The sequence below is a fragment of the Solanum dulcamara genome, chromosome 8 (assembly GCF_947179165.1).
Source record: "Solanum dulcamara chromosome 8, daSolDulc1.2, whole genome shotgun sequence".
In the NCBI taxonomy this organism is placed as follows: domain Eukaryota; kingdom Viridiplantae; phylum Streptophyta; class Magnoliopsida; order Solanales; family Solanaceae; genus Solanum; species Solanum dulcamara.
The window spans coordinates 339,812-366,894 of record NC_077244.1 but is presented as its reverse complement, the minus strand read 5'-3'; the positions used below and the strand labels follow the sequence as shown (position 1 = coordinate 366,894).

General features: G+C 36.3%; 1 protein-coding gene across 1 annotated transcript; it reads left to right on the top strand.

Moving 5' to 3' along the window:
- LOC129901646 (uncharacterized) lies at positions 1-26,757 on the top strand. Its single transcript, XM_055976895.1, has 27 exons — positions 1-292; positions 1,030-1,095; positions 2,225-2,311; positions 4,446-4,502; positions 4,650-4,714; positions 4,918-5,087; positions 5,388-5,449; positions 5,617-5,700; positions 7,027-7,195; positions 11,369-11,484; positions 12,436-12,564; positions 13,950-14,021; positions 14,184-14,279; positions 14,673-14,750; positions 16,736-16,864; positions 17,038-17,214; positions 19,974-20,177; positions 20,268-20,381; positions 20,468-20,718; positions 21,342-21,387; positions 21,469-21,717; positions 22,139-22,369; positions 23,353-23,444; positions 24,442-24,670; positions 25,570-25,926; positions 26,065-26,138; positions 26,246-26,757. The coding sequence occupies exons 1-27, from the start codon at positions 188-190 to the stop codon at positions 26,340-26,342; spliced, it is 3,606 nt and encodes a 1,201-aa protein (XP_055832870.1). The 5' UTR covers positions 1-187; the 3' UTR covers positions 26,343-26,757.
- The last annotated feature ends 326 nt before the right edge of the window (positions 26,758-27,083 follow it).

Below are 27,083 nucleotides of genomic sequence, written 5' to 3'. Positions count from 1 at the left end.
CACTCAACTATAGGCTAGTAGTATAAAATATTGGTCCTTTGAGTCCCTACCTCAATGGTCTTCTGTACAAAAGGCAAAACCCTTGTGCATCACAGCAGAGAGAACCAATCCCCCAAAGCTCAACTGAGCAGCGCAAGATCTGTTTGTGCTAATCACTAAGGGACTTCGATACCCTCTCTTGCCGGCAATGGCATCCAGCTACTACTATTTATGCACAATCATATTGATTTTTCTATACGTTTCCGCTACTGCCGCTGCTGATTCAATTCAAGGATGTGGGGGATTTGTCGAGGTGATTTCAGCAAAGTTCCCTTCTTTTGCTCGATTCTTGATTAACTTCTTTTGATTTTGGAATGAAAAAAAATTCTGTCTTTGAAGCTTGTTGAGCTAGTTTTTGTAAAGGGGTTAATGGGTTGATTATTTCCTATATTGGGTATCGGATATTAGTTGATTTCGAATCAGAGAATGCAAAATTGTTTTTAGGTTTAAAGATTCTGAGTGGTTTTCTTGTATTTCGTTAATGTCGATTGATTTTAGTAGGTGAAGAGATTGTCACTTATATCGTATACTGGGTATTGGATATTAGTTGGTTTCGAATAAGAGAATGCAAAATCATTTTTTTTATAGGTTTTAAAGATTCTGAGTGGTTTTCTAGTATTTCGTTAATGTCAATTTGATTTTAGTAGGTGAAGAGATTGACACTTATATCGTATACTGGGTATTGGATATTAGTTGATTTCGAATAAGAGAATGCAAAATCAATTTTTTTATAGGTTTTAAAGATTCTGAATGGTTTTCTAGTATTTCGTTAATGTCAATTTGATTTTAGTAGGTGAAGAGATTGACACTTACATCGTATTCTGGGTATTGGATATTAGTTGATTTCGAATAAGAGAATGCAAAAACGTTTTTTGGGTTCTAAAGATTCTGAGTGGTCTTCTAGTATTTCGTTAATGTCCATTGATTTTAGTAGGTGAAGAGTTTGACACTGATCTGGGTTGTTTCTATTTTTCGTTTTTTTTGCTGTAGGCGAATTCGGAACTGATCAAGTCAAGGAAGTCAAGTGATCCGAAATTGGATTATTCTAATATCATTGTATGTGGCAACTACTGATTAATTGATAAGCATTTTTTGTTCTCCTGTATTTTACTCTTTCACCTTATGAGCACCTAGTAGTATCAATCAACTGAACATCAATCCCAGACTAGATGACGTCTGCTAGATGAATCATATATATTCACTTTGTTGGTACTTGGTACTGACATAAAAAAGGGAGCTTTATCCTCCTTGTTGGATGAGTAGCCTTTAAAGCTCGGTTTTGCTTTTCATATTCTATAACTGAGGAGTGATTTCCCCTTTCAAGTTGCTATTCTGATTGAATTTCATTATAGTTCATTCAAACAAAGAACTATTCAAGTCTGCTAATACTTATGTTCCTCCTTGAGGTGGGGTTCTTTTAGGGAAAGCAAATCCTGTTATGTAATCACTGAAACTAAGCCTAGGAGCTTGAGCATTTTTCATGTATTTTCAATTTAACATTAGACACATATAAATCAATAAAGGAATTTTTTTGTATAATATCTCATAATGATGAATTGTTTATTTTGTATACATGTTTCATCTTACATTGGATGATGACAGTTAAGAAATTAAAGTCAGAGACTACATTCCAAGAAGTTCATCAATGCTACAAATTCATAATTGATAGAGAGTATGATCATACTATTATTCATGTATTGAAAAATTAGTGCTGAGGGAAAAGGAGGTCAATTTTTATCATCATAAACCATAAGTTTGTTCCTCTTTTTTGATAAGCATAAATCATAAATTCTTGACAGTTAACCCACGGCCCTTTCCTTAAATGATTAAGTGTTGTTTTTATTTTTACCATTGTTTGGTTCTATTATATGCTACATTTTGCTTATGTGTGAATTTTTTTTCCCATGGGATATTAGCACCGTGCACCAGGGCCTATGCATTGCATCCCTAGGTTAAAAAGGGTTGGCATTTTCTGCACAGTGATTGGTGTTGGGGTTTTCCAATTTATCTTCATAAGTTCAACAGGTGTTGAACAGTTATTTATACACCGTGCTGATGGGTGCTGTAGTATGCCACTATACCTTATATTTTCAGTCTGCCTTTGCCAATTTACACATCACAGTGTAATTAAATCCTATAAGGACAACACACTAGAGCTTCCAATCATATGTTTTTTCTAATGCAGGTTGAGCTTCGCACATTGGATGGCTTGGTGAAGGAAAGAACGCATTGTGCCCCTAATGGTTATTACTTCATTCCAGTGTATGATAAGGTACTTCTTCCCGATGGTACTGAGTTGCACATTTTATTGGAAAAGCTTATGTTTTTTTTTCTTCTTTCTTGGTAAGTCGACGAACTTATGTTGTCACTTGTGTTTTGAGGCTAGTGGTGCACTTTAATCGTCCTTAAATTAGAAGATTGGTTTATGCCTCAAGACAACCAGATTTCCTAGGGCCTATATACAGAAGGCAACTGAAATCTCTTGAGGAATAAGTTATTTAGCCCAAGATATTTAGAGGTAGATTGGTTGGTGAACAAGTTGTATGAAGATTCTTATGTCAGGATTATAATAAGAGGGTCAAATAATGACAAAATTATTTGGTGGATATACTTTTATTGGTAGATCTTTGATTCACTGAACTAAAATTGGATGTATGGGGTATAATATAACACATGTTTTTGATGAAATGTAACACATCATATGGGTATAATATAACATGTGTTTGGCTGTTATGATTTATGCTTATCAAAAAAGAAATTATAAGCATGAATAACAAATATATGGACAAAGAAATTGATTGTTTTTACGATAAAGTGAAATATCAATGGTTTAGCGTCGTCTCTTCAGGAAATGTTCATTCACAAGGAAAAGTATGTCTTAGAGCCTTGATGACGATACTGAAGCGCACATTAAGCGAGGCGAAGCGCTCAATGCGTTTTGAGCCTCACTTTAGGGCGTAAGTGCACCTTTGATAACACTGGCTAGGACTTGAGCTTTAGAAGAATGATAAATGATTGGGAGATACCAACACTGGCTGAATTGTACAAACTTCTGGAAACTTTTCTAGAATGCAAGAAGGGGTGGATCGTTTGTGGTGGAATGGACATTGTAGAGGGCTATACAAGGTCAGTACAGGATACAAGATGCTGAATCAGACAGCCACAAAATACTAACTGACCATGGAAACACATTTGGAAGGTCAAGATACCTTACAAAGTCGCCTGCTTCACATGACTGTTAGCACAAAAGGCTGTTTTGACACATGAAAACTTGATAAAAAGAGGAATCATCCTTTGTTCAAGATGCTATATACGTGGGAATGAAGCTAAGATAGTGAACCACTTATTTCTACTCCAAATTGACCGTATATAGGGGTATACCAACAGGTAAAAAATCTGCAAGATATGATTCTCTACAAACTCTGCCCAATCATCTATACAACAAGGAACTTTTGTTGTACACCAAAAGAAAATAAGGGAGCAGAGACTACTCCTCAACGGATAGAAACTCTACTCTACACCTTCAAAAGCTCTACTATTTTTCTCTTTCCAAACTATCCACATTAAAGCAAATGTTGTCTGACTCAAGATAACCTAGCCAAAAGGAAGTTTCAAATGGAAAACAGATGCTATATGCGCATGAAGGAAGCATAGTCACACAACCACCTCTTTATACACTGTCCAGTGACAACAGATTTATGGAGTATGTTTATAACACTTTTTGGACTAAATTGGGTCATGCCACAGAATATCAGGATGTTTTTGAGAGCTGGAGTTGCTGGAAAGTGGATAGCACCATCAAGAGAATCTGGAAGATGATACTTGCTACCATTTTTTGGAATATTTGGAATGAAAGGAATATGAAATGCTTTGGTGGAATATCAACTACCTACCAATCTTTAAAAGCTAGATGTCTTATGTTTTTGTATAGTTGGGTTTATTTGTCTCCAATAAATTTATACCTTCTTGAATTTTGTCAGCTCCCTAGCTCTTAAATAGATATGTACTGGAGTTGATAAGTTGTTTTTGCTACTCTACTTTTGTAACTATTATGCATCCACTTGACGCCGACAATGAAACTTTTACTTCGTCAAAAAAAGACAAAGGAAAAGAGAAGTGAGAGCAACTCAACTTGATTATTCCCTCAAACCATTGGGTTTAAATAACTAGATGTACATATTCTTAGGAAGCAAAGAGAATCAAAAACATAATTTCAAGCTATACTATATTTATAAGATCCTAGAATATCCTAGATATACAAGATTCTAACAACTATTTTATTAGTCCATTCACAGCCCGTCTTCTTGGTTTATATTTACTTCCTTTCATTGCCATCGGTGCTCTCACTTCACTTTTTTTCTGTGAAATGAAAGAATTTCTCACATCGTATTGAAATCATTTTGCAGGGTTCTTTCTTGATCAAAGTCAATGGACCGGAGGGATGGTCATGGGATCCTGAACAAGTTGAGTGTCTTAAATCGTATAATGATGATAATTTTGTTAGCATTTACACTTTTCCTTGATTTACTAGCAGCTGAATTTGGTCTCCCCCCCTTCATAGTTTTCTTTTTCTGGCTGGTGTATCTGACCAAGGGAGGATCTTTCTGTAGGTACCTGTTGCAATTGATCATACTGGCTGCAATGGCAACGAAGATATAAATTTTCGGTTCACGGGGTTTGTCCTTATTCTTTTAACATTGAAATTAGTCTTTGGATCCTTTGTTCCATAAACAAAGAACAAAGGAGGGGGAACTTTAATCTTTTACATTATTTATCTTGTTTCTCACGCAGCTATTTATCAATACATTCCATAGAATGTGCACTATGGACTACCCACTTTTCTACATGCTAATTTTTCTTGAGTCACTGTTTTTGCAGGTTCACTGTATCTGGACGAATCGTGGGAAATGTTGGTGGGGAGAGCTGCTCTCTGAAAGATGGAGGCCCATCAAATGTGAATGTTGAGCTATTGTCTCCCACAGGTGATGTTGTGTCCTCTGCATCCTCAACACCCAGAGGAACATACTCCTTCACAAACGCTATACCCGGTATGTTAACCTAAAAGTTGTTTGGTTGTTTTTTATAGTGTGCATATATTTAGATGAGAAAATACAAATAATCTATATATTTAGATTGAACAATTGCATGAGCGGGGTTTTACCCTGGGCACACCCAAAGGGTAGCGGTTGCGGGTTTCCCTTGTCATAAAAAAACAACTGCATGATTCTGATGCTACTTTTTAGATGGGTATGATTATGACGCTTAGTTTATGAATAGATAGTTTCCATGTGTGCTTAACATGCAATTATTCTGTTACAAATCTCAATGTACCAATTGATCTTCATCAGGGAAGTACAAATTACGTGCATCACGTCATGACTTGAATGTTCAAGTTAGAGGATCGGCCGAGGTGTGTTTTGAGTCCCTCATGTTCGTTTGATTACTATTTCTTCTTTCTGTGTAATCCCATCGACTTCGTTTACTATATCTTACTTCCTAAATTACTGTACATCCATTTGGAATAAGTAACACTGATTGAATAATTACTTGAATCTGCCATGTTGGTTCTCATTGCAGATTGAGTTGGGTTTCGAAAATAGAATATTGGACGACTTCTTCTTTGTACCTGGTTATGATATTCGTGGATCTGTGGTTGCTCAGGTGAGTTTCTCTAGTAATTACTTGATCTGTGTTTCTGTTTTAAGTTTTATATTACAGTTTGCTGCTGCGACTTGTTACAGATTCCATGTATTTCTTCTAAGAAATTGATGGGTCAAGGATACCTTTTAGTTCTGCACACTCTGTATTTCATAGTCATTTCACTTTGAACTATATTTACACACAATTCAAGACAAGACCATTGCTAAAACTGACTAGAGGTATTTGGAATATTTCGATCGTAAAAAATTGTATCTACTTATGTCTTCTCTCACATAGTTAAAAGTGATGAAAATGTGGGAAGGAGGTGGAGATCTTAATAGCCAAGGTTGTTTCTACCTCTAGTGAGCTGTGAGAGATGAAATCCCAACTTCTTTATGAGACCATGTTGTATGGCTATCTTGGTATAAAATGGTCCTATTCTATTTCAAGCAAGTTATGTGGTTAGTGATTCCTAAGTGATGTGGTAAAGAGGAATACTTACCATTTCAAAGAAAAAAAGAGTGATGTTGTAAAGAAAAAGTAAAGGAAATGAAAAGTTACTTCCTTGCACCGGTTTAATAGGCGAAGGAAGTGTTTTATTAAAAGATAGTTAATTTTGCGTGAGATAGATATTTCCAGCCTGTTCTTTAATACATGCAACTTAGGAATTAAAATAAACTTTAAAGCTTGCTTGGATTTATACCTCTTATTACCTTCTTGTTAAACATTGCAAAAATAATTCTAGATAGTTGAAGTAACCCTAATTTCCTAGTAGGCTAACCAATTTTATGGAGACGAAGAACTTGAAAATCTAGTAATCTTGCGGAATAAGTTCTGTTAATCTTAAGATAAGCTTTGCTTTCTCAAGATGACTATCCAGATAATTGATTGAGATGGATATAAAGTTCTTCCATGTCAAGGGAAAAAAGGATGATTACAGCGTTCTTGATATGTTGGTTTCCCTTTCTGGTACTGCATCAATGTGATATACCTATAAATGTAAGGGCAAATAGATATAGGGTTTTCTTTTCTTTTGGATGTTACTTTTATTCTTTTGATGTTGCCTTCTGATATCTTATAGTTTTACTCTGGCGACTGTTTTCTTATTCAAATGAAAGTGCACAAACTATGAAGCAAAGGCAACAAACATATATCTGTTTTGGGATCATACTAGTGTTATTGACATGAATTAGCGAACAATTGCTATTTGTTTCCCAATTCCCTTTTTGTGATACCAAGCAATTATGAAACCAACACTTTATTGACTCTCCGACGTAGCTTCTCTTGTTCCAAATAATAGTATGTTGAGATTCTTTTATGTTTTCTAATCTTAAAGCTGTATTTCAGGGAAATCCCATATTGGGAGTTCACATCTACTTATACTCAGATGATGTCACAAAGGTTGATTGCCCTAAGGGCTCCAAAAATTCACCTGGTGATCCAGGATTAGGAGAAGCACTTTGCCACAATGTGACAGATGCTAATGGAATCTTCTCGTTGAAATCCATTCCTTGTGGTAAAACTTTTATTTTTGTTGGTGTAATTCTTTTGATTTGGCTATATGTAATTATAATTGTTTAAGTGTAAGTTGCTTCCTAGCATTATATAAATATTTGGAAGTTTTAAGTGCATGGGTTTGTATTCTTGAAAATCATATAAAAAATAAGACATGCGAGATGAAATAAGAGATTATAATAAATTCCGGTCATTGCATCCATAACTTAAAACATATCATTTAGCTTTGTCAGATATTTTAGATGGTGATTGGGTAAAGCTTGTAAGCCGGTCAAATTGGGTTTTAAGCACATTTTGGATTGTCTAACCACAACCTTTGAAACTCGAGGGACTGTGGACCCACCTGTCATGACCCAAACTACCCCTAGGCGTGGCATGGCGAATAGGATTCCGAAAGACCCTAAACAAGCCACTTGACATAAGCATGACACTAAGATAAACAACATAATCAAATGAATCGAAAAGAGGAAGATAAATCTCAAATGACAGTCTCATTATAACATAGAAAATCTGAACAGAAGACAATAAAGCGGAATCTAAGTCTGACATAAGCCTCTACTAACATAGGTGAGTTGCTAGGACATGTCTCTAGCTAACTCTAAAATTTGAAACTGAAAGTATAGTCTGAAATGAACATAGGAACTCATCAGTAGCATGTCTGCGAACCATGAGGACTTACCAAGTAGTGCAAGGCTGATAGATCCAATACTAACCGCGGGCGTGAGATGGAGTGTCGGAACCTATATTATGAAACAATATCGGCAAAAGTATGTGGTCATTACTATGGAATGTACTGAGTATGGAGAATATGCAATGCATAAGGTGAAGCATGATAATGCAATGACCAAGCTAAAGCATGACATAAATTCCTCAAAACATCTTTTAAAACATGATACATGGTCAATGCAATAACGTAAGAAAATCATCATCATAACATGAGTGAGAGATACCGTTAATCAACATAAATCATGCGAGCTATAACATGGAGCACGATGTCTTGCTCCCACACCGAAAAGAGATTGTCCTACTTGCCAAGGTAAGGATCATGAACATAAGCTATTGTGGATCCACTAAGCTTAAGCTGATTGTTCAATTGGGACATCCTACGGGGACACACAGTTCTGAGACCTGGATAATCACCACTAGTCCAACTTGGTGCTAGGTAAACTCTCAGCGAAATATCATACATAAACATATCATAGTCTTTGAAATGGTAAGATTCTAGTAATACCAAGTTCATCATAAAATACTTAAATCATAAGAATAGTTCCTTTCAACATATCATGAACCTTAACATAATCAAGTCATAAGAGATACTTAATCGAAAGCATCTAGATCATGATAAACTTTTCATAGAAAATCACACTTCAATCGGAAGTGGCTAAATCATGGAAGTCTTTCATAATGAGAATACTTCAATCCGAAGCAACATTGTTTTCATAAGAATCATATTGATACTTCATTCAAAAGCATCCTAAAATCATAGTTTCTTCAATTCATGATGCATGCTTAAAGTCTCAAAACTTGATTTCAAAATCAACATATTCATATAGCATGGGTTCATGTAAAAATCCTTGAAAACATGTAATTAAGATCAAATCATGAAGATCAATATGAATAAATAAAATGATAATTGGTTGAACCCATAGCATAATCATAGAAATCCTAGATTTTTGAAAGAAATTATAAAGAAATTTGAAGATTCTTTGGGACTCCATGGATGAAATTCCCACATACCTCTATAAATTCTAGCTTTGGAATTGGAAGAGGAGACTTGAAGCTTGAGAACCCTAATCCAACTTGAGAGATTCCTTGGAGAAGAAGACTTGAGATCTTTTGGGGTTTCGAGTGAATGAGAGGGAATGGGAATAATTTGAAAGGTAAGGGTAGTTATAAGACTTAGGAATAGTCTAGAAATGACATAGAATAGGCATTAAATGGGTAGGAAAAGACTGAAATAACCCTGAGAAATAACTGCCGGAGGGAATGTACGGACGGACCCACCTACGGCCCGTAGGTCCTCCTACGGACTGTCCTGTTGGTCCGTAGGTCAACTTCAGAAAATCAATAATCCCATCAAATTCCACGAACCATTCCTACGGTCCGTAGTCCTCTTTTATGGGCCGTAGACCCTCTCGTCCTGTTGAAGTTCAGAACCCAACTCTCTGAATCTCTTCTACGGGAGCCTTCTACTGACCGTAGGACCTTGTACGGTCCTTAGGTGGGCTCGTAGAACACTTTCTGAGACTTAACATTTTTCAACTTTTCAGGACCCCTTCCTATAACTGCCTTCTGCGAACCATTGGACCTTGTACAGTCCGTAGGTGGCTTCCTGGAAACTGGCACCAGTAACATTTTCTGGGCTTTTCCTTTCCAACTCAACTTTCCAACTTCCGAGGTGTTACACCACCCCTCTACCCTTCTCCACTTAAATATCATGCTTAGTTCGCATGACGCAGGACTCAAACCTCTAAGCTAAGTCACAATTCACGCAATTTAAATTTTGAATGAGAGAGTAAGAAAATTGCACTTAATTACCTGTTTGGTTAAGTCTCTTATAAGTCAACTTTTTTACAGATTGAAGTGAGTACACCTAAATCTTTATTGAGAGAGAGAGATTCTTGAATTGTAGCTATGGTTATTTGGGAATTTTACTCTGAGGATACAACTTGAGCCTTAAGTGCAATGATTTGCCAATCCCACTACTACCATTTTGACAAGAGAAAAGTAGAAATAGGGAGGTTTTTCAATATAATAGGAGACAATGTCACCAAGTTTGAAATTTGAAGAATTTGTATCAGTCCCCAAAAATGAAAATTTGTGTTGAATTTTATCAATGACAATGGAAGAAGTGGAGCAATTTCAAAGGAAAAAGTTCATCATTGCATTTGCCTTCTATAGAGTGATTCATGATGTATCTTTATCATTAAGGCATTCCCCATGCCCTCACTATTGCAGTGGCATTCGTTATAGAATATTTCCCTCCTCTAAATTACTAGTCGATCAAATGTTCCTGAGCAAAGTTCAATAAGTGAACCATGCAGGAGTCCACAAAAGGCTTGGGGTATAGTGTCTCTAGGACCTTTTTCCCGGCCTCTAGGATATGACCAGATTTAAAGAAGTAGAGTCTTATTAATAGCAACATGCACAATATTTCTGTTTTCATCTTTACTAATTTCCTCTCACACCATATCAGTGAGATCTCTTCTCTTGAACAATGCATAACCTGAAAAGGAGTGTGGCCATTTTAATTCACAGAAATAAATTTAATTAAAGACCTTCTGTAGTAGGCTTTCCAATTAATGCTCGCTATTGAGATACCTTTCTCAGCCCAATTTCCCTCGAGTATTAGCCTGTCAATGTCACCTTTCTTCTTTCTACTTCTGGCTATAAACGAAGTTATCCTAGAGGCAAGTGACTGGGAATGCTACAAGTTGATGCAAAAGATGTTGCTAATTCTGAAGCAGTGTAGAAGTAAAAGATTCAAGCGACCAAATTGAAGGTTTTCCCTTGGTTGGATGCATATGATCTTCTTTCTAAAAGTTTTCCAAAGAGGGCTCTCTATACTCACACTTCTGGTACCTTCGATCATATCCCCTTTGATTCACTAGAACTAAATGACAAGGATTTAGGTAAAGCTGGGTTGTTTATAGGGTCTACTTTGTCACTAGTTTCTCCATTTTATCTGACATTTTGAGCTGTCACCCTTTCGCCTTAAGCTCTTCACTCATTCTGTTCATGCAAGAGATGATTGGTTGTCCTCCTTTTCTGGTCTTTCATATTCTTTCACACAGTTCGCAAAGCGACTTTTAGTGGAGTAGTGGACGCCTGCTGTGGGTTTGGCGAGGTCATTCAAGAGTGTTGCGTAGCCAGTTACCTCTGCATTTCTTTCAATAGGATATTAACAATGATTTCTGCCGGAAAACGAAGTTCAGAATGCTTCTTCTCTATTATTTTTTCCGTGCCGTGTGGTCAACTAAAAGAAGAAACTGATGAAGAAAAAGTAAAAAATCAAGAATATGTTATTGCTGTTCGAGTAGTAGATGGTTTGTTCAACATTTTAACTGTGTTTTGGTATGAGTATCTACCTTCTCTAATTGGGTAAGATACCATTTATCATCACCTTTACCCCCTCTTCTCGATTATAAGGATTGATCTGTTGAACTAATTGCAGGGGTTTACAAGCTTATACCCTTCTACAAGGGTGAAAACACAGTTTTTGATGTTTCACCTTCTTCGATGTCGATATCTGTTCAGCATGACCATGTAGTAGTGCCGGAAAAGTTTCAGGTATAGTATTGCACGTTGTTTCCTTCTTACCAAGGTTTAAATGGGCCTCTATTCTATTATGTTGGAATTATAGATTGTCCTTTTGGTCAAGTATCTGCTGAAAAGTATGTAAGAACTTCACTTTGCTGCTACTTTTGTTGGTGAGAAAATGTCTTAATAACAAGGTATTAGAACCAGTTTGACTGCTTCTGTTTAAATCTTTCAATTGCAACTGCCATTTCAAAGACTCAAACTCTGTTAATCACACTTGGAGAAATTATTCATTGTGCACTATATAATTGCACACATCCATTTAGTTAGAGGATTTTTTTTGAAAGTTGAATTGATGAAGATTATATTGCAGAGAGCTCATTAAAGATCTTTCAAGCACTAATAAAAAGATACTATGAAAATGAAAAGTATTTTTGTGGTGAGTAGTTGTTTGATATGAACATCAATCTTTTTATTTCTCTTTCATATCAAGAAAGCTACATATTTATATGAGAAATACTATTTGAGTTAATCAGCCATTTTCTATAGAAAGTATGATCAGCCAATGAAAAATGAAATTGCTTTAATAAATTATTGGTTACTGCACACAAGAGCATGCAGAGCCCTTTTCACCTCCATTTTTGACACCCTGTTAAAGGACCAATCTATATTTATATGTTCTTTACACTCCAAGCTAGTTTATTATACCCGGATGGTTATATTTTCTTCTTCTAGTGCCATAATGTACTCTTCTCTAATCTTTTCCTTGATTGTTTCTCCTGTAAAACCTAAGGTAGAGGATCGGATGCTTTATTCAGTAACTGTACTCTTTCTGCTTGACAAATTGGTTGGATCAAGTGTTATGCATTATCACATGTTCCGAGTATTTGTCCTTTAGAATCATTGATACATCAGTTTCTCCCTGTAATTCTGTGAGCAAAAGAATGGGTCAAAAAGTTGTTGCATTTTATTTTTTCATAGGTCACTGGATTTTCTGTTGGGGGTCGTGTGGTTGATGGAGATGATAATGGCATTGAGGGTGTTGAAATTTTAGTTGATAGACAAAAAAAATCTATCACTGATAAAGAAGGGTATTACAAGCTTGACCAGGTAATTCTATTTGCAGCTATGTTATAGCTTCAAAGTTTTGTACATTGAAGAATTGACAATTTGTTGTAAATACTACCAGATTGTCTTTAGCATCAGTCTTTTCTGTGGTTGTCTATTTGGTAAAAGTAAGAATATCTGATTGTGCCTTTAAGCTATGTCTGCTATCCGGTGTGGTTAGAAGTAGTATCATTATTCCTTGTTTTCAATACCTTGCCTTTCACTTCCTTGTTGACCCCACTTGTGGGATTACATTGGTTATGATGTTGTTGTTGCCTTTCACTTCCTCAAATGCTTGATTGAGTTGACTGAAATGGTGTAAGATGCAGGGTTTTGCTAGAATATATGAAAATAATGATTTTACGAGGGTTACGGTAGGGGGCACAATATTCTAAAACCTCGGGGATATTCAAATATTTTCCTTTTGTATATTTCTGTCTGCAATTTTCACTTCTTGCAAACATTTAATATGTTTGTTGCTTTTGAAGTAATCTTTATTTTCATTCGATTTATTTGAATAAAGATTTTATTGCAACTTTTGAATATATTTATGTGATAATAAAAAATATTTTATTGCAATTAAAATCATTAAGTTTCCTTTGAATTGACAATTTATATTTTGAAAAAGTTGAGCATTCAATGATGTGTACTCACAACCTACTTCATAAAGGCCATATGAAGTTCACTCCCTGTATATGAACAGTATAGCAGATGCTTGTGGAATATATGTCAACCTTTTTCTCTTTCAGCTCTCTGACATTGACTTGCCTCTATTATCACATCGTTTGCCATGATTCACTGTAAAGATGGTACAATCATCTGTCCGGATTTCATAGATGACATAGGTTGCAGTAATTTGCCTAAAAGTGTTAATCTGCTCCTATAAAAAGTTTCCACCTTGAAGTAACAGAAGTTATGACATTACTAGTAATTAAGGCCAAATAGGACTGATTAAGGGGTTACAACGGGAAGTATCTGATTTGACACTCAGAAAACTTAGGTTGCTGAAATGCTGATCGAAGATATCAGGTTGCTGAAAGTTATGGATGCCACTCTATATAGATGACTTGCTGACTCAGGTGATGCCCCAATACAAAATAAAGAACCCCCACATCCACATGTAGCTGTCACTAAGAAACTAACAATAGAAGTCAAGGCAAGTCTAAGCCTGAAAGTCCAAAAAGGACCAAGTAGAGAAATATTGGTTCAATCACAAAGAAAGGGAGAAGCAATAGTTATTGATCAGCTCAAGGGCGTTGCTTTCATTGTAAGGATAGTTGCTTCACCATCAATAGAAATCTCACGTTTGTGCTTCTCTAATGTGCATGCTTCATAGCCCATATTTCTTTTTATTTTTTGCATTTGATTGACTTGCAAAACATCTCCAGGTCACGTCTAAACGATACACAATAGAAGCAAAGAAGGCGCACTACAGATTTGACAGGCTCGTTGACTTTTTGGTAAGCTTATAACTTCGTCGTTTAAGAATTTTAGAATGATGATTTGCAAGATCTATCTCCTTTTAGTGCAGATAGTTTGTTATATGGTCATTTATTCCAAATTGTTACTAACTGCCCCCTTTTTTTGGTGGTTCCACCTCTACCATCCTTATGATTTTATAGGTATTGCCTAATATGGCTTCTATCTCTGACATCAAAGCTGCATCATATGATGTATGTGGTGTTGCACAAACAGTTAGTTCCGAATTCAAAGCCAAGGTATCATGTTCTCTTCTGTTCTTCTATCAAACTTGCAACTTTCTGAGGGTATTGGTGTTTTGCACATGAAACATAGTTCAAATCTGAAATTAGTTTGTTATGCTGGTTGGACATTTCTGTGTAATCCTTTTGCTTTACGAGTGGTGAGTTCACTTTGTGGGATAGACTGTTAGCAATTATGCACGTATAATTTTATGTCAAATGAGTTTGGTTGGTGTGTTTTAGTGGCTTGATTGTTGATACTTGTTTTTTACTTCCTTACTAGTCAGTATCATGCACCTATCCCAAGTTGTTAATTGTTCAGTTTCACGGTCAGAACTTAGATAAAATTTGCACCCTTTTTTTTTTTTTGATATTTCCATTATCTTCTTGCAAATGGTTATGTTCATGCAGGTAGCTCTGACTCATGGCCCACAAAACGTCAAACCTCAAGTGAAACTTACTGATGAGAGTGGCCATTTTTGCTTTGAGGTATGGCAAAGTGAATATTATTTTTACTTTTTTCTGCTTCTTGAATACTTTCCGTCACTGTTATAGGATGCTGTTCAGGTGAAATTGGATAATCAAATATATAATGGCATGTATCTGTCACAGTAGCCCCGTTAGGGGAAAGCATGATCTGTAGGGTCCATCAATAACATACTTTTTCAGACTCCCAGGAGGGGGTGGGAGGGTGCACAACAAGAAATCTATTATTTATTGGTGCTTGTTTATTAAGACTTGTCATTTCTTTATTTGGGTGGGTTGGGTATTGTTGGAGGGAGCTCGGTATGCTGTCTTCAGAAGTCAATTTGATCAATAGTGATCTAGAAGAACCAACTGGTCAGTAACCGATGAGTAATAGGATAATTAGCTTGAAGGAAAAAGCTGAATCTTCTAATTTTGCGTCAAATCTAGTATATATTCTGCTTTTTTTTTAATACATAAGAGAGTTGCTTAACCATATTTCTGTTCGTCTTTGTGCGTGTGAAAAAAGTATCCTTTGGCACGTGGAGAACGATTTTTGGGTTAGAGAAGGATGAGATAAGATTGTTGCATTCTCCATTGCTAATTTTTTATGTTAGGGAATGATGAGGCTTTAGGTTCTCCATATCTAGTATCTTAGGCTTAAGCTTTTTGGTGAAAGAGGACACAACTCAACTTCATTGCTCAACTTTGTGTTCTGATGTTTTTGTATAGAAGACATTGTTTTTCCAATTTTTGGTCTATCATCAAACATCAATTTTTGTTTTTTTATTCTTAGTAATTACATGAAAGTACTGCCATTCACCAATTCTATTTTATGTTTGGTGACCGAGAAACAAGTAACAGTTTATTCAATAAAAACCTAGCTACCCTAGAAAAAGGTGCAAGTTGGAAACTTTACAAGCATCGAAAGGGTGCTTAAACCCCTGCCTAGAACCCTATACAATTATACATTGCCAATTCAATATACTAACTCTCCTACTTCCCCCCACATATTCTGTTTACACCAAAAAAAGAACAAGCGAAGACAATTCATCCTAATTTTCTCGATAGAACTGCTAGTGCCTTCAAAATGTCTACCATTCCTTTCTTTCCACACTGTCCACCAAATGCAAGCAGGAATGATCTTCCACCAGTCCTCCTCCCCACCTCTATTCCCAATACTCCACCAATTGTTCAACAGTGCCAAAGTAGAACTAGGTATTACCCAAGTTATTCCCAAAATACAAAAGAACATGTGCCACAGATTTATAGTTGTCCTGCAGTGGTGACCGAGAAATCATTATGGAGCCAGCCCTTTGGGCCAACCGCAGCCCTCCAAACTCGGGAGTGAGACCCACCCCTCTACCCTTCTCCTCTTAAATTATGGACTTAGCTTGCCTTAGTTTGCCTGCCAACCACCAATTTCTCAATAGAAGGTAGTTAAAAGACAACAAAAAGATCGTGGTCAGAGTTTTTTTTTTCAAGAGGAATGTTGATAAAGTTTTCAAAAGTTCCTTAGAATGACCAGTTGGTCAACAAGCAGGACCCCATACCTCTTCGGCGGCATAAGTGATGAGAAAATTTGATGATTGATTATTGTAGGTTTTGTTGTTTATTCTATTGTTTCCTAGGTTAGTTTTGATGGTGATTTGGAACAGCAAAAGACAGCAGATATGATAAAATAACTCTAGGTAGCCACTGGAAAGGTGGTGGCATACGAAAGTGGTCAGAATATAGAGATGAGGAAACTAGAGATATGTTGGGGCCAGCAGATTTTCAATTTTTTTGAAGTTCTGTAAGTGGGTTTTTGATAAGCAGCTGTAAAAACTGATGTTTAAAATGGGGAAGATGTTATGGGTCTAGATGGTAAAATGAAGAACAAAGGAGGAACTTGTAGCTTTGTGTAGAGTGGATATTTCTACCATCATCCTCAGATGTAATGGAACTTAAAAACTTTGTCAATATTTTCTGTTCGAAACAAGTTAATGTTTTATCTCAACTTACCACAGGTTCCTCCTGGTGATTATCGCTTATCTGCAATCCCTGCAAAACTTGAGAACGCTAAAGAGCTTCTATTTTCTCCTTCTCATATTGATGTTTCAGTCAGGAGTCCGATATTGGATGTCAAATTCTATCAGGTATTTGAGTTATGTTATTAGAATTTCAAAGCCAACTAAGTACTGCTTTGCAGATATGCTAATTCTTCTCATGTCGTGTCAAACTAATTATCTAAGTTGTGGATATGGTAGTAGAAAGTCAGTCCATCTAAGTTTAGATGAAATGCTTGTCGATCACTCCTTTTTTTTTGAAGGCACAAGTAAGTATACATGGCTCCGTTGTATGTAAGGAGAAATGTGGTTCTTCAGTTTCTTTGACTCTTCTGCGCCTGGATGGGAGAAATAAAGACGATAAGAAGACAATTGGTTTGGCAAATGAGAGTAATGAATTTTTCTTCTCAAATGTTCTCCCTGGTAAATACAGGGTTGAGGTAACACCCCCACCTATGTCCTTGTTCTTCCTGTTTAGGACCCTTTGCATTTCTTTCTGTGTATTTATATCCCAATTTCTTTTCCTTTGCCTTTTACCCCCTTTGTGTTTCTGTATTCCCAATGTCTTTCCTTTGCTTTTATCCCCCTTGTTATTAGCTAACTATATCTGGTGACGAAAGGTTTGTGTTTTTATTTTCTTTTTAAGAATAAGCTGTGTTTTGTGATTATAACATTCGCTTGTTCGAAATATACTTTACTTAGTAGTCCTCTAAGATGTTCCCTGGGTTTTTATTTTTCTTGATGCATTCTCCACTTAGATCTTCTTTTCCATATGAGTATAGGTTTTACTTCTCAGTACTGTGTTAGCATCATACACACAGCTAGTACAAGTTTTACTTATACATTTTATTAATTTGTTTGTCGATGATGTATATGGAATGAATTTTTCTTCACACTTTGTGTTTACATATAGCTTTTTTTTGTGTTTTCCCTTTATCCAAGAAAATTGGTTGTATTTAATTTAATATACAAGGGTGTTCAAGCGGGTCCTTTCTGTTGCCTAGGCATGTATTTCTCTCTTTCTAAGTACCCACATTAAAGCAAGAGGAGTGACATTCCAAGCGTTGTGCCGTCTTCTCCTAGCTCCGCTCTTCCAGCTGAACGCCAACTTTTCCACAGATCCTGGCATTACCCAAGAAACACCAAACCATCTAAAGATGTCTTCCATAAACTCGTGGCTATCAACTGGAATAAAAGTTTTATTTATCCAGTTAATGAAGTGGGGGATCTTCAGAGCCTGTCCAACATCCTTGGAGGTAGAATTGGGGAACTTCCAACAACATATCTTGGATTACCTCTGGGGGCAAAAAGCAATTCAATAAATATATGGACTCAAGTGTTGGAGAAATGTGAAAAAAAGTTTGCAATTGGAAAAACCAATACTTAGCCATGGGAGGAAGGCTGACCTTGATAAACTCTGTATTGGGTGCAATGCCTACCTACATGATGTCTCTGTTTCCTGTCCCTACCAGTGTTATGAAAAGGTTGGACTCCTTGAGAAGGAACTTATTTTGGGAGGGGAACAGTGAGAAGAATTAAATACATCTTGTCAATTGGGGGTCTTGTCTAACCAGCAAGAAGAATGGAGGTGCTGGAATTAAGAATTTGAAGATCCAGAATCAGAGTTTAATGATGAAATGGATATGGAACTTCAACTCAGATGACCAGCCATTATGGAAGAAGGTAATCAGGGAGAAATATGGTATGGACGGAAGATGGACTACCAAAACGAGCAATAGTCCTTATGGAGTTGGTCTAGAGAAATCCATAAGGAACTTGTGGCCCATATTGCTAACAAAAACCATGTTCAGCATTGGTAATGGTAGGAAAGTAAATCTACGGAATGATAAATGGATAGAGCAAGGCCCCCTAAAGCAGCTCTATCCAGACATATGCTCCCTCGATCAATAACAAAACTCAACAATTGAAATGGTTTGGGGTGAACTGGGGTGGAACTTGAGTTTCACAAGAGCTCTAAATGATTGGGAAATTGATAGACTAGCAAGCTATTTTGGAACTATAGAACAGTTCAAAGGAACATCAACTGAGGCAGATTGCTTGATATGGTTAAGGAATAAGCAGAACAAATTTATAGTGAAAGCAGCATACAAAGAATTCACAACCTCAAACAATCAGAGTGGGACTTGGCCTTGGAAGATGATCTGGAGGGTTAAGATCCCCCACAAAGTTGCATGCTTCTCTTGGTTGCTAGCTAGAGAAGTTGTACTCTCACAAGATAAACTCATGAGGAGAGGTTTCAATCTTTGCTCAAGGTGTTTTCTCTGTGGTAAGGAAGCAGAGACAATCTCTCATCTCTTTCTTCACTGCAGCTGGACTGACCAGTTGTGGAAGATTTTCATTAACTTGAGGGGCATTAGCTGGACTATGCCGGGAAGAGTATCTGAGGTACTGAAATGCTGGAACAGTGATACCAATCCCTCCAATCAGAAAGAGAGATGGAAAATTGTCTCAGCTTGCATTTGGTGGACTGTGGGGAGAAAGAAACCAAGTTTGTTTTGATGACAAAGCCATTATATACAAAAACTAAAGATGAAATGCTTAATGGAAGAGTTAGAATCAATTTATGATGTACTAGATTCCTTATGCGAAGATTAAGGACTAAGAGCTTATTTTATTTTTTGCTCATCAGGATGTAAATAGGGGGGACTATACACCCTTTGTGTTGTTTGTTATTAATACACAAAAATGTTACCTGTTCAAAAAAGAATAAATTTTTTAATTTAACAGAATATGGTTCACATCCTCCCTTGTCTCCTTACAAAGTAAATACCAGCTCATGCAAATAACCTTTCGTTTCCTAAGATTCTCCGTCTTCAAAATTACCCCTTTAGTAGCTAATCACACGAAGAAGCACACCTTCCTCGGCACCTTAGGAATCCAGACCGAACCATGTGGAAAACTAATATCCCATTTGTATTTTTAAGCTCTTAATGACCAAACCTCTGTTTTCCTGCTTTGAAGTAACAATATCGCATTTGACCATTGCAAGCCTTACATTCTTACCTATTTCTGCATTAAGGAGTGCATGTATACTATTCATGTATAGTTTTCTAAAGAAGTATTTCTATCCAGAAGTAGTCTAGCTGAAATTACAGTCTCTATTGCATCTGTTAATCTATTCCTTCAATTAGTTTGCAATGCATTATGAAGTTTCATTTGATGATGTTCTTATTTTCAGGTAAAAAACAATTATCCAACAGCATCATCAGGACAAGATAAATGGTGCTGGGAGCAGAGTTTTATCGATTTAGAAGTTGGCGCTGAGGATGTTAAAGGGGTAGATTTTGTTCAAAAAGGTTTCTGGGTCAACATAATCTCAAGCCATGATGTGGATGGTTTACTGACTCAACCAGATGATTCTAGAATGAACTTGAACATCAAGGTTGGTTTAGTCCACCTCAAAAGGTTAACTCTTAAAATCTTCTAACTAACACGAGAAGCTCATTTTCTTTTTCTGGCTCTTGAATTGCAGAAGGGTTCTCAACACGTGTGTGTAGAATCTCCGGGAGTGCATGAACTGAGCTTTCCTAATTCATGTATTTCTTTTGGGAGTTCATCTGTGATTATTGACACACCTAACCTTTCTGTAAGATCCTTTTAGAGTTGAATTTTTTCTATTCTACTATTTCATTTAGCATGCATGTCTTCTCATTTACTTTCTTCTGTTTGTAGCCTATCTATTTGAAAGGCGAGAGTTATCTTTTGAAGGGTCACGTCCATGTTGAATCAAGCTCATTTAGTAGCGTTGAGGGCTTGCCTGAGAATATACCGCTCGACATTTTGGACAGTGAAGGTTCTGTTGTTGATAGTCTAATGGCAAGACGTGTGCCTTACGGAGTTGATCAATCGAGTGCAGCCATCTACGAATTTTCCATGTGGGCTAGTCCTGGAGGAAAATTTACTTTTGTTCCTCGAGATGCACGGTGTGTGAATTATATTTTGATTTTATTCTTTTTGTGGTCTCTGCAGCTCGTTCTCTCTCCGTCTCTCATTTTTTTCTTTTGTTCAAAACAAAAATACATAGATTGATAAGGAACTTTAAGAATATGACCTTTTGCCTATGATAGAGGTTCATGTATTGATTGTTCTCGCATGATTGTTTTTATACCTTAAGGGAGACAAAGTAACCTTTTGTTGTAATACAAATCTGCTTTTGTTTAGCTATGTATCTATTTTATGGATTCCTTGTATCCCTGAGAGTCAAGTAAGTGTCCTAGTTTGAACGAGTTGTATAGACAATAAAACCTTCAGACAGACTTGACATGATAAAGCATCTTCATCTGCCTGTTTCTGACTATCCAAAATATATGCTCACTTTTTCAGCTGTATTTTTCAAGCTTGTTTCATGCACTTTGCAGTGTGATACATATGGTAGTTAGATGGCAGAATGTTTAGAATTTGGAAATCTGGGGAAATGTTTTCCTGACATGCTCAAATGCTTTGAAACATTGCCTTGCACACAATAAAGAATAGATGAATTTTAAATGGCCGAGTGTAGTAATTCTTCAGCCATTCATGCATTTCTAACTGTTGTTTCATGTTTCAGGGATGATGGAAGGAAAAAAATATTATTTTATCCCACACAGCAGCATGTATGTGGAATTGCAAGTTTCAATCGGAGTAGTTTTTTTGTATCTACTCTTAGTTTTGAAGTCTTTCCTTGCTTTCTCTAGGTTGCCGTGATGCAAGATGGCTGCCAATCTTCAATTCCTCCTTTTACTGGTCGACTTGGGATGTATATAGAAGGATCAGTTTCTCCCCCTCTCAATGATGTTGTTGTCAAAATAATTGCTGGAGGAGACAGCCAAAGTGCTCCACTTAAGCAAGGCGATTTAGCACTTGAAACTACCACAGGGACAGATGGGTTATATGTCGCAGGGCCTCTATATGATGATATAAGTTATAGTGTTGAAGCTTCAAAGGTTTGAATGCTCTTGACAAATTTTATAATAACTGCCTGAGCGATTCGTGTTTCTCCATAATGCTTTGTTGAGCAGATCAATAGTATCTCCAGATCATTAACAGGCTCTTCATCCCTTTTGAGTTATGTTATTGTTTTTGGATGAGATATGGTGCATTTGTACTGATGGTATGGATGTCTTTGATATATATGCATTGCTGCCAAATAAGACCAGAAGTATGAATTTGGGGGATTATTATGAAAATGCTAGCAAATTTGTTCTTTCTTGTTGCTATAGTTGTCCTTGATTTCATTCAAACTTAAGTTGTCAGCTATTTTTATTGGAGCTTATTTGCTACTTAGGTTGTGTGGACTAGACTAGAATATAAGCTTTCTTTTCTCTTTCTAGTGGAGCTGCCTAATATTTCTTTCTTTATTCACAGCCTGGCTACCATGTAAAGCAAGCTGGACCTCATTCCTTTTCTTGTCAGAAACTGGGCCAAATTTCAGTGCGTTTATATTCTAGAGAAGATGCCAATGAGCCTTTTCCGTCAGTTCTCTTATCATTAAGTGGAGAAGATGGTTACAGGAACAATACAGTATCAGGTGTTGGTGGGATTTTTGTATTTGGAGACTTATTTCCAGGGAGTTTCTATCTCCGACCCTTGCTTAAGGTATTTATTTTTCCTTCTAATTTTAGGCTATTCTGATCATCGTAGGATATAGATGTTGGTTTATCCCTTATCTTGATAGTTTCTATGAGTCTGCATTTGAGATATGGATTCCTTGGGGATCTAAACAGTGATCTTTGGCTTTTAAGATCTGTACATTACGAAACTTGCTTAACCATCAAGTAGCAGCTATTGCTTTACAGCATATATGTAGTTGTTTCTATTACAAACTAATTTGCCTAGTTTTATTAAATGTTATTTTATGATACCGTGAACATATTATTGTCGAAGGGGAGCCTTGATGTAACTGGTCACAAGTTTGAGGTGTGGAAGCCTCTTACAGAAATGCAAGGTAAGGCTGTGTACAACATACCCTTGTGCTCTGGGCCTTCCCCAGATCCTGCGCATAGCGGAAGCTTAGTGCATCAGGCTACCCTTTTTTACCGTGAACATATTATTGTCATTATGGAACAGTAACCTGTAGCAAACTGTGAATTTGTATTGTTATCTTGAACAAGATATGTTTGATTGTTTTCAAATTTACAACAACACAACATACCCAATGAAATCCCACAAAGTGGGAAATTTCGCTTTCCTATGTTTTCAAATTTAGAATCCAAATTTCGCTTTACTAATAGTTCTTGCTAAGTGTTAAGAGAACAAATAATTTTAAATGATCTGTACTAAAGATATATGTTAAATGATCTGTTAATTATTACTCAGAGAACAGCAGTTAATCTGTTATGCATCTCTTCGGTAAATATAATCAATTTAAAGTTAATATTTTGTTATTCCTTTTCAAGTGTACAGATGTAACCCTAGCAAAATGCAAGCTAGGTTAGATAGATGAATCTTCTCATTCCCTTTCCATGAACCAGCGCAAGTGACGTGTAATTTATTTGTTGATGCTTACAATCTTTTACAACAGACATATTACAATTGTAATAGTTTGTCTAATGAGGGAATGCTTGCTAATTTTTGCCTAGGAATATGCTTTCTCCCCTCCAGCAGAGGCAATCGAACTTGGTTCTGGAGAGTCAAAGGAAGTCGTCTTTCATGCAACGCGTGTTGCATACAGGTATATATATATATACACACACACATATTTATGTATAAGTGGAATGTGCTGTTGTGCAAACGTCATAGCTTTTAACGTCAGTGAGTTGTGTGAGGTCTTTGATTATTCTAAAAGATGAGCACTCCAGTTTGGTGCTTTCATCCAATCAATTACCTTTAAAAATCAAAGCATTGTGCCCCCAAGGCTTTGGTCTAATGGTGAGAGCTTAGTGGGTGTGGGTTAGGTGCATGTTATGAATTTGAATTTTTTCACAGATGAAAGCCTGGTATTTTAGTGGAGAAGGGTAGATAAGCGAACCCTTTGTCCATCGAGTTTTAAACCATGCGTCACTGGCCCTTGGGAATTCCTCAGTTATCAAAAAATAAAATTAAAAAAATGATAGCATTTGTTAAAGAATATATGACAATTGACAGGCATGCAATGACACAAGAAATATGTACTGTTTTTTCATTTGATGGTCTAGTGTATTTTGAACTCATCCAATTTACCTAATAAACACTAGGAAATATTTGCATTATACGTTAGCAATAATAAATGGTTATTCGACATTATAATATAGTAGTATATATTAGTCCTTCATATCTTATCTGTCTCTTTTCTCAATTTGTCTATCCTTTAAAATGTCCATCGATGGAGTGGACGTGCTGGAGACGCACTGAGTATATATGAAGAACTAACAAGAAAAAAACAACATTGGCATGTAAGGTTCAATAAAATTTTGACTATTGCCTTTATATCGTTTCCGATTAAATTGAAATATAAGACATAGAATGTAAGATTTAAGTACACATCTGGAAAGCTCAAGACCCATGAGAACTCTTCTGGAGTCTCTACAAGCAAGAAGAGAAATTTGAGTTCTTGCTGATATCTACCATGAGTTCACATTTAATAGCAGTTCTCTCTTAGGTGGATTACCTGAGATTTGTCAATTATGACGTGTCATTTGCAGTATCTTTACCATTTTTTGTTGGACTCAGATGGTTTAACTTCTTTACAGTGCCATGGGAGTTGTTACACTCTTGTCTGGTCAGCCAAAAGAAGGTGTTTCAGTAGAAGCTCGATCCAAGTCAAAAGGCTTGTATGAGGAGACAGTAACAGATTCAACAGGATTTTACCGATTGAGAGGACTCCTACCTGATACTACTTATGTGATTAAAGTAGCAAGGAAAGTTGCATCTGGTGGAGCTACGATTGAGCGTGCATCTCCCGAGTCTCTGACCGTTCAGGTTGGTACACTTCATATTGCCATTTTTCCTTTCATCTTCATTCTTCATGAGTGAATAGGAAATCATAAACTTGGTTATCCTTTTTAGATTGTTCTTATATGTTGATCTTGAACTGAAAGGAATTTAAATTAAATATATTCATTCCGTAAAGGATATGCAAGAGGAATCAGTTAGAAGTGTAAGAACAGTGGGGTAAATATGGAGTATCTTATAATTGTTGGTTTACACCAGGAATAGCTTTTTTTTTAATCCGCCCAGTATTGCTTGTACTTCTTTAGTCTACTTATAGATGAACTGACCAATATGAGGTCCCATGATACTTGCTACTTGCCAAAGATATTGAATCAATTGATGAAATTGGTACATAGTCCAAAGGCTTGAACTGTGGGGAAACACTCCACCGACAACGGGTTCCCCGAACCCTGCGCATAGCGGGAGCTTTAGTGCACCGGGCTGCCCTTTTTTAAGAATATGTACATTGCAACTTTTATTTCATGCTCTTGCCAAGATTCTAGTTTTGTGGACTTCTGCATCACATCTATGTCTGTCTAGATATTATATGTGAGATAACAAAGTTCATCCCGTATTTATTTTGTTTAGTTATACTCCCTCCATCCCATTTTATGTGGCACCGTTTGACTTGGCATGGAGTTTAAGAGAAAAAGGAAGAAACAATCCTCGAATATTTGTGTGACTGTAAATCATTTCATTAAGGGTAAAAGAGGAATTTTAAAATTAAATTGTTTCCTGACTGACTAAAAAGGAAAGGGTACAACATAAAATGGGACGGAGGGAGTAGTTATAAATACGAGATAGCAAATTTTATCTAATCTCTCCCTTTGAAGGTACAGTTGTTTGACTTATTTTTTTTGCTTGTGCTAACTTCATATAATTTGCAGGTTAGAGCTGAGGACTCTAGGGGATTGGATTTCATAGTATTTGAACAGCCAGAGAGGACAATTTTAAGTGGCCATGTTGAAGGGCATAGAATCAAAGAGTTTAACTCACATGTCCATGTGGAGATCAGATCTGCTGCTGATCCGTCGAAGATTGAGTACAACTTCCCACTTCCCCTCTCAAACTTTTTCCAGGTGAAGGACTTGCCTAAGGGTAAGCACCTTGTGCAGCTCCGATCATCTCTGCCTTCAAGCACCCACAAATTTGAATCAGATGTTATTGAGGTTGATTTAGAGAAAAATTCTCAAATTCATGTGGGTCCGCTCAAGTACAAGATCGATTTCAATCACCAGAAACAGGTAATTCTTTACTTTGTGTATCAAATGTATCTTCACTTTGGTGAATTATTGGAAGCCAATATTCTATTTATTGTTTATGGTGATGATACTGATGTTGTTCGCCCCGTCTGTCCTGTCTCCCATCTCCCATGATTCCAGGATTTAACTCCGGCTCCTGTGTACCCTCTGTTTGTTGGAGTTTCTGTAATTGCGCTTTTCATTGGGATGCCAAGGTATCTGGGAAACTTTCTTTGATCTATTTCTTTTATCTTTCTAGTTTCATTTCTAATGGACGTTAAACGAAGTTAGAAAAATGTCTGTTTCGATTTCTTTCTTTCAGATTGAAGGATTTATACCAAGTCATGATGGGAATGTCTTCATCAGTGTCAGCAAAGAAAGAAGTGAAGAGACCAGTAGTGAGAAAGAAAACATACTGAGGATGTACTTGCACCATTTTTATAGGTAGGTGACATGATCTATAAGAGCAGATATAGTTATTTCTCGATCGATTGAAGCAAATCTTCGATGGCACAAGGATCTCCTCGCCTCACAACAACCTCTAACTACGATAGAAACCGATACTGAGTTTTCCAAGGTTGTTATCACTTGTTAGTTGTTAGCGCTTCAAATTTTGACCATTTTAACCTCAAAATATTTATTCCTATGCCAATTTTTGGGATGGTTTCAGTAATTATATATTTTTGATTCCATCCATATTTAGCTTTTGTAACTAACCAACTCATAGTTTTCTTATCTCTTTCTTTTAGTATTTTGTTTTGTTACTTGTAAGAGTGTTGAAGAAGAGGAAAAATGATACCAAAATAAAAATGAAGAATTCTTGGACGGGGGAAAGTTTCTTTCGTTTTTTTAAAAATGTGGACTTTAAAACGTTTTTATTTACTTCTAATTAATTTTTTGTGCCACAAAACTTATGTTCCATTTTCTTAATAACTATAAATCCTGAAAATACAAACAAATATCATGGTTAACTATTAATATTCGTGAATTTTTTTCATCTAATATATTTTAGAGTCAACCAATATTTTGACGTAAATTTCCAAAATAACTTTAATTATAAAATTTCATCCTTGAATTTATACTAAAAACTAAAATAACATGTGTAATTTACATGTCGTTATACTTAATGCCACGTAGGATGACAGGTGGCCAGAATCCGT

Excerpts from the sequence above, each read along its gene's own strand:
- LOC129901646 (XM_055976895.1), top strand. The coding sequence starts at position 188 with ATGGCATCCAGCTACTACTATTTATGCACAATCATATTGATTTTTCTA. Across the intron at positions 2,312-4,445 it reads TCATTCCAGTGTATGATAAG|GGTTCTTTCTTGATCAAAGT; the intron begins GTACTTCTTCCC and ends ATCATTTTGCAG. Across the intron at positions 21,718-22,138 it reads ATAGTGTTGAAGCTTCAAAG|CCTGGCTACCATGTAAAGCA; the intron begins GTTTGAATGCTC and ends CTTTATTCACAG.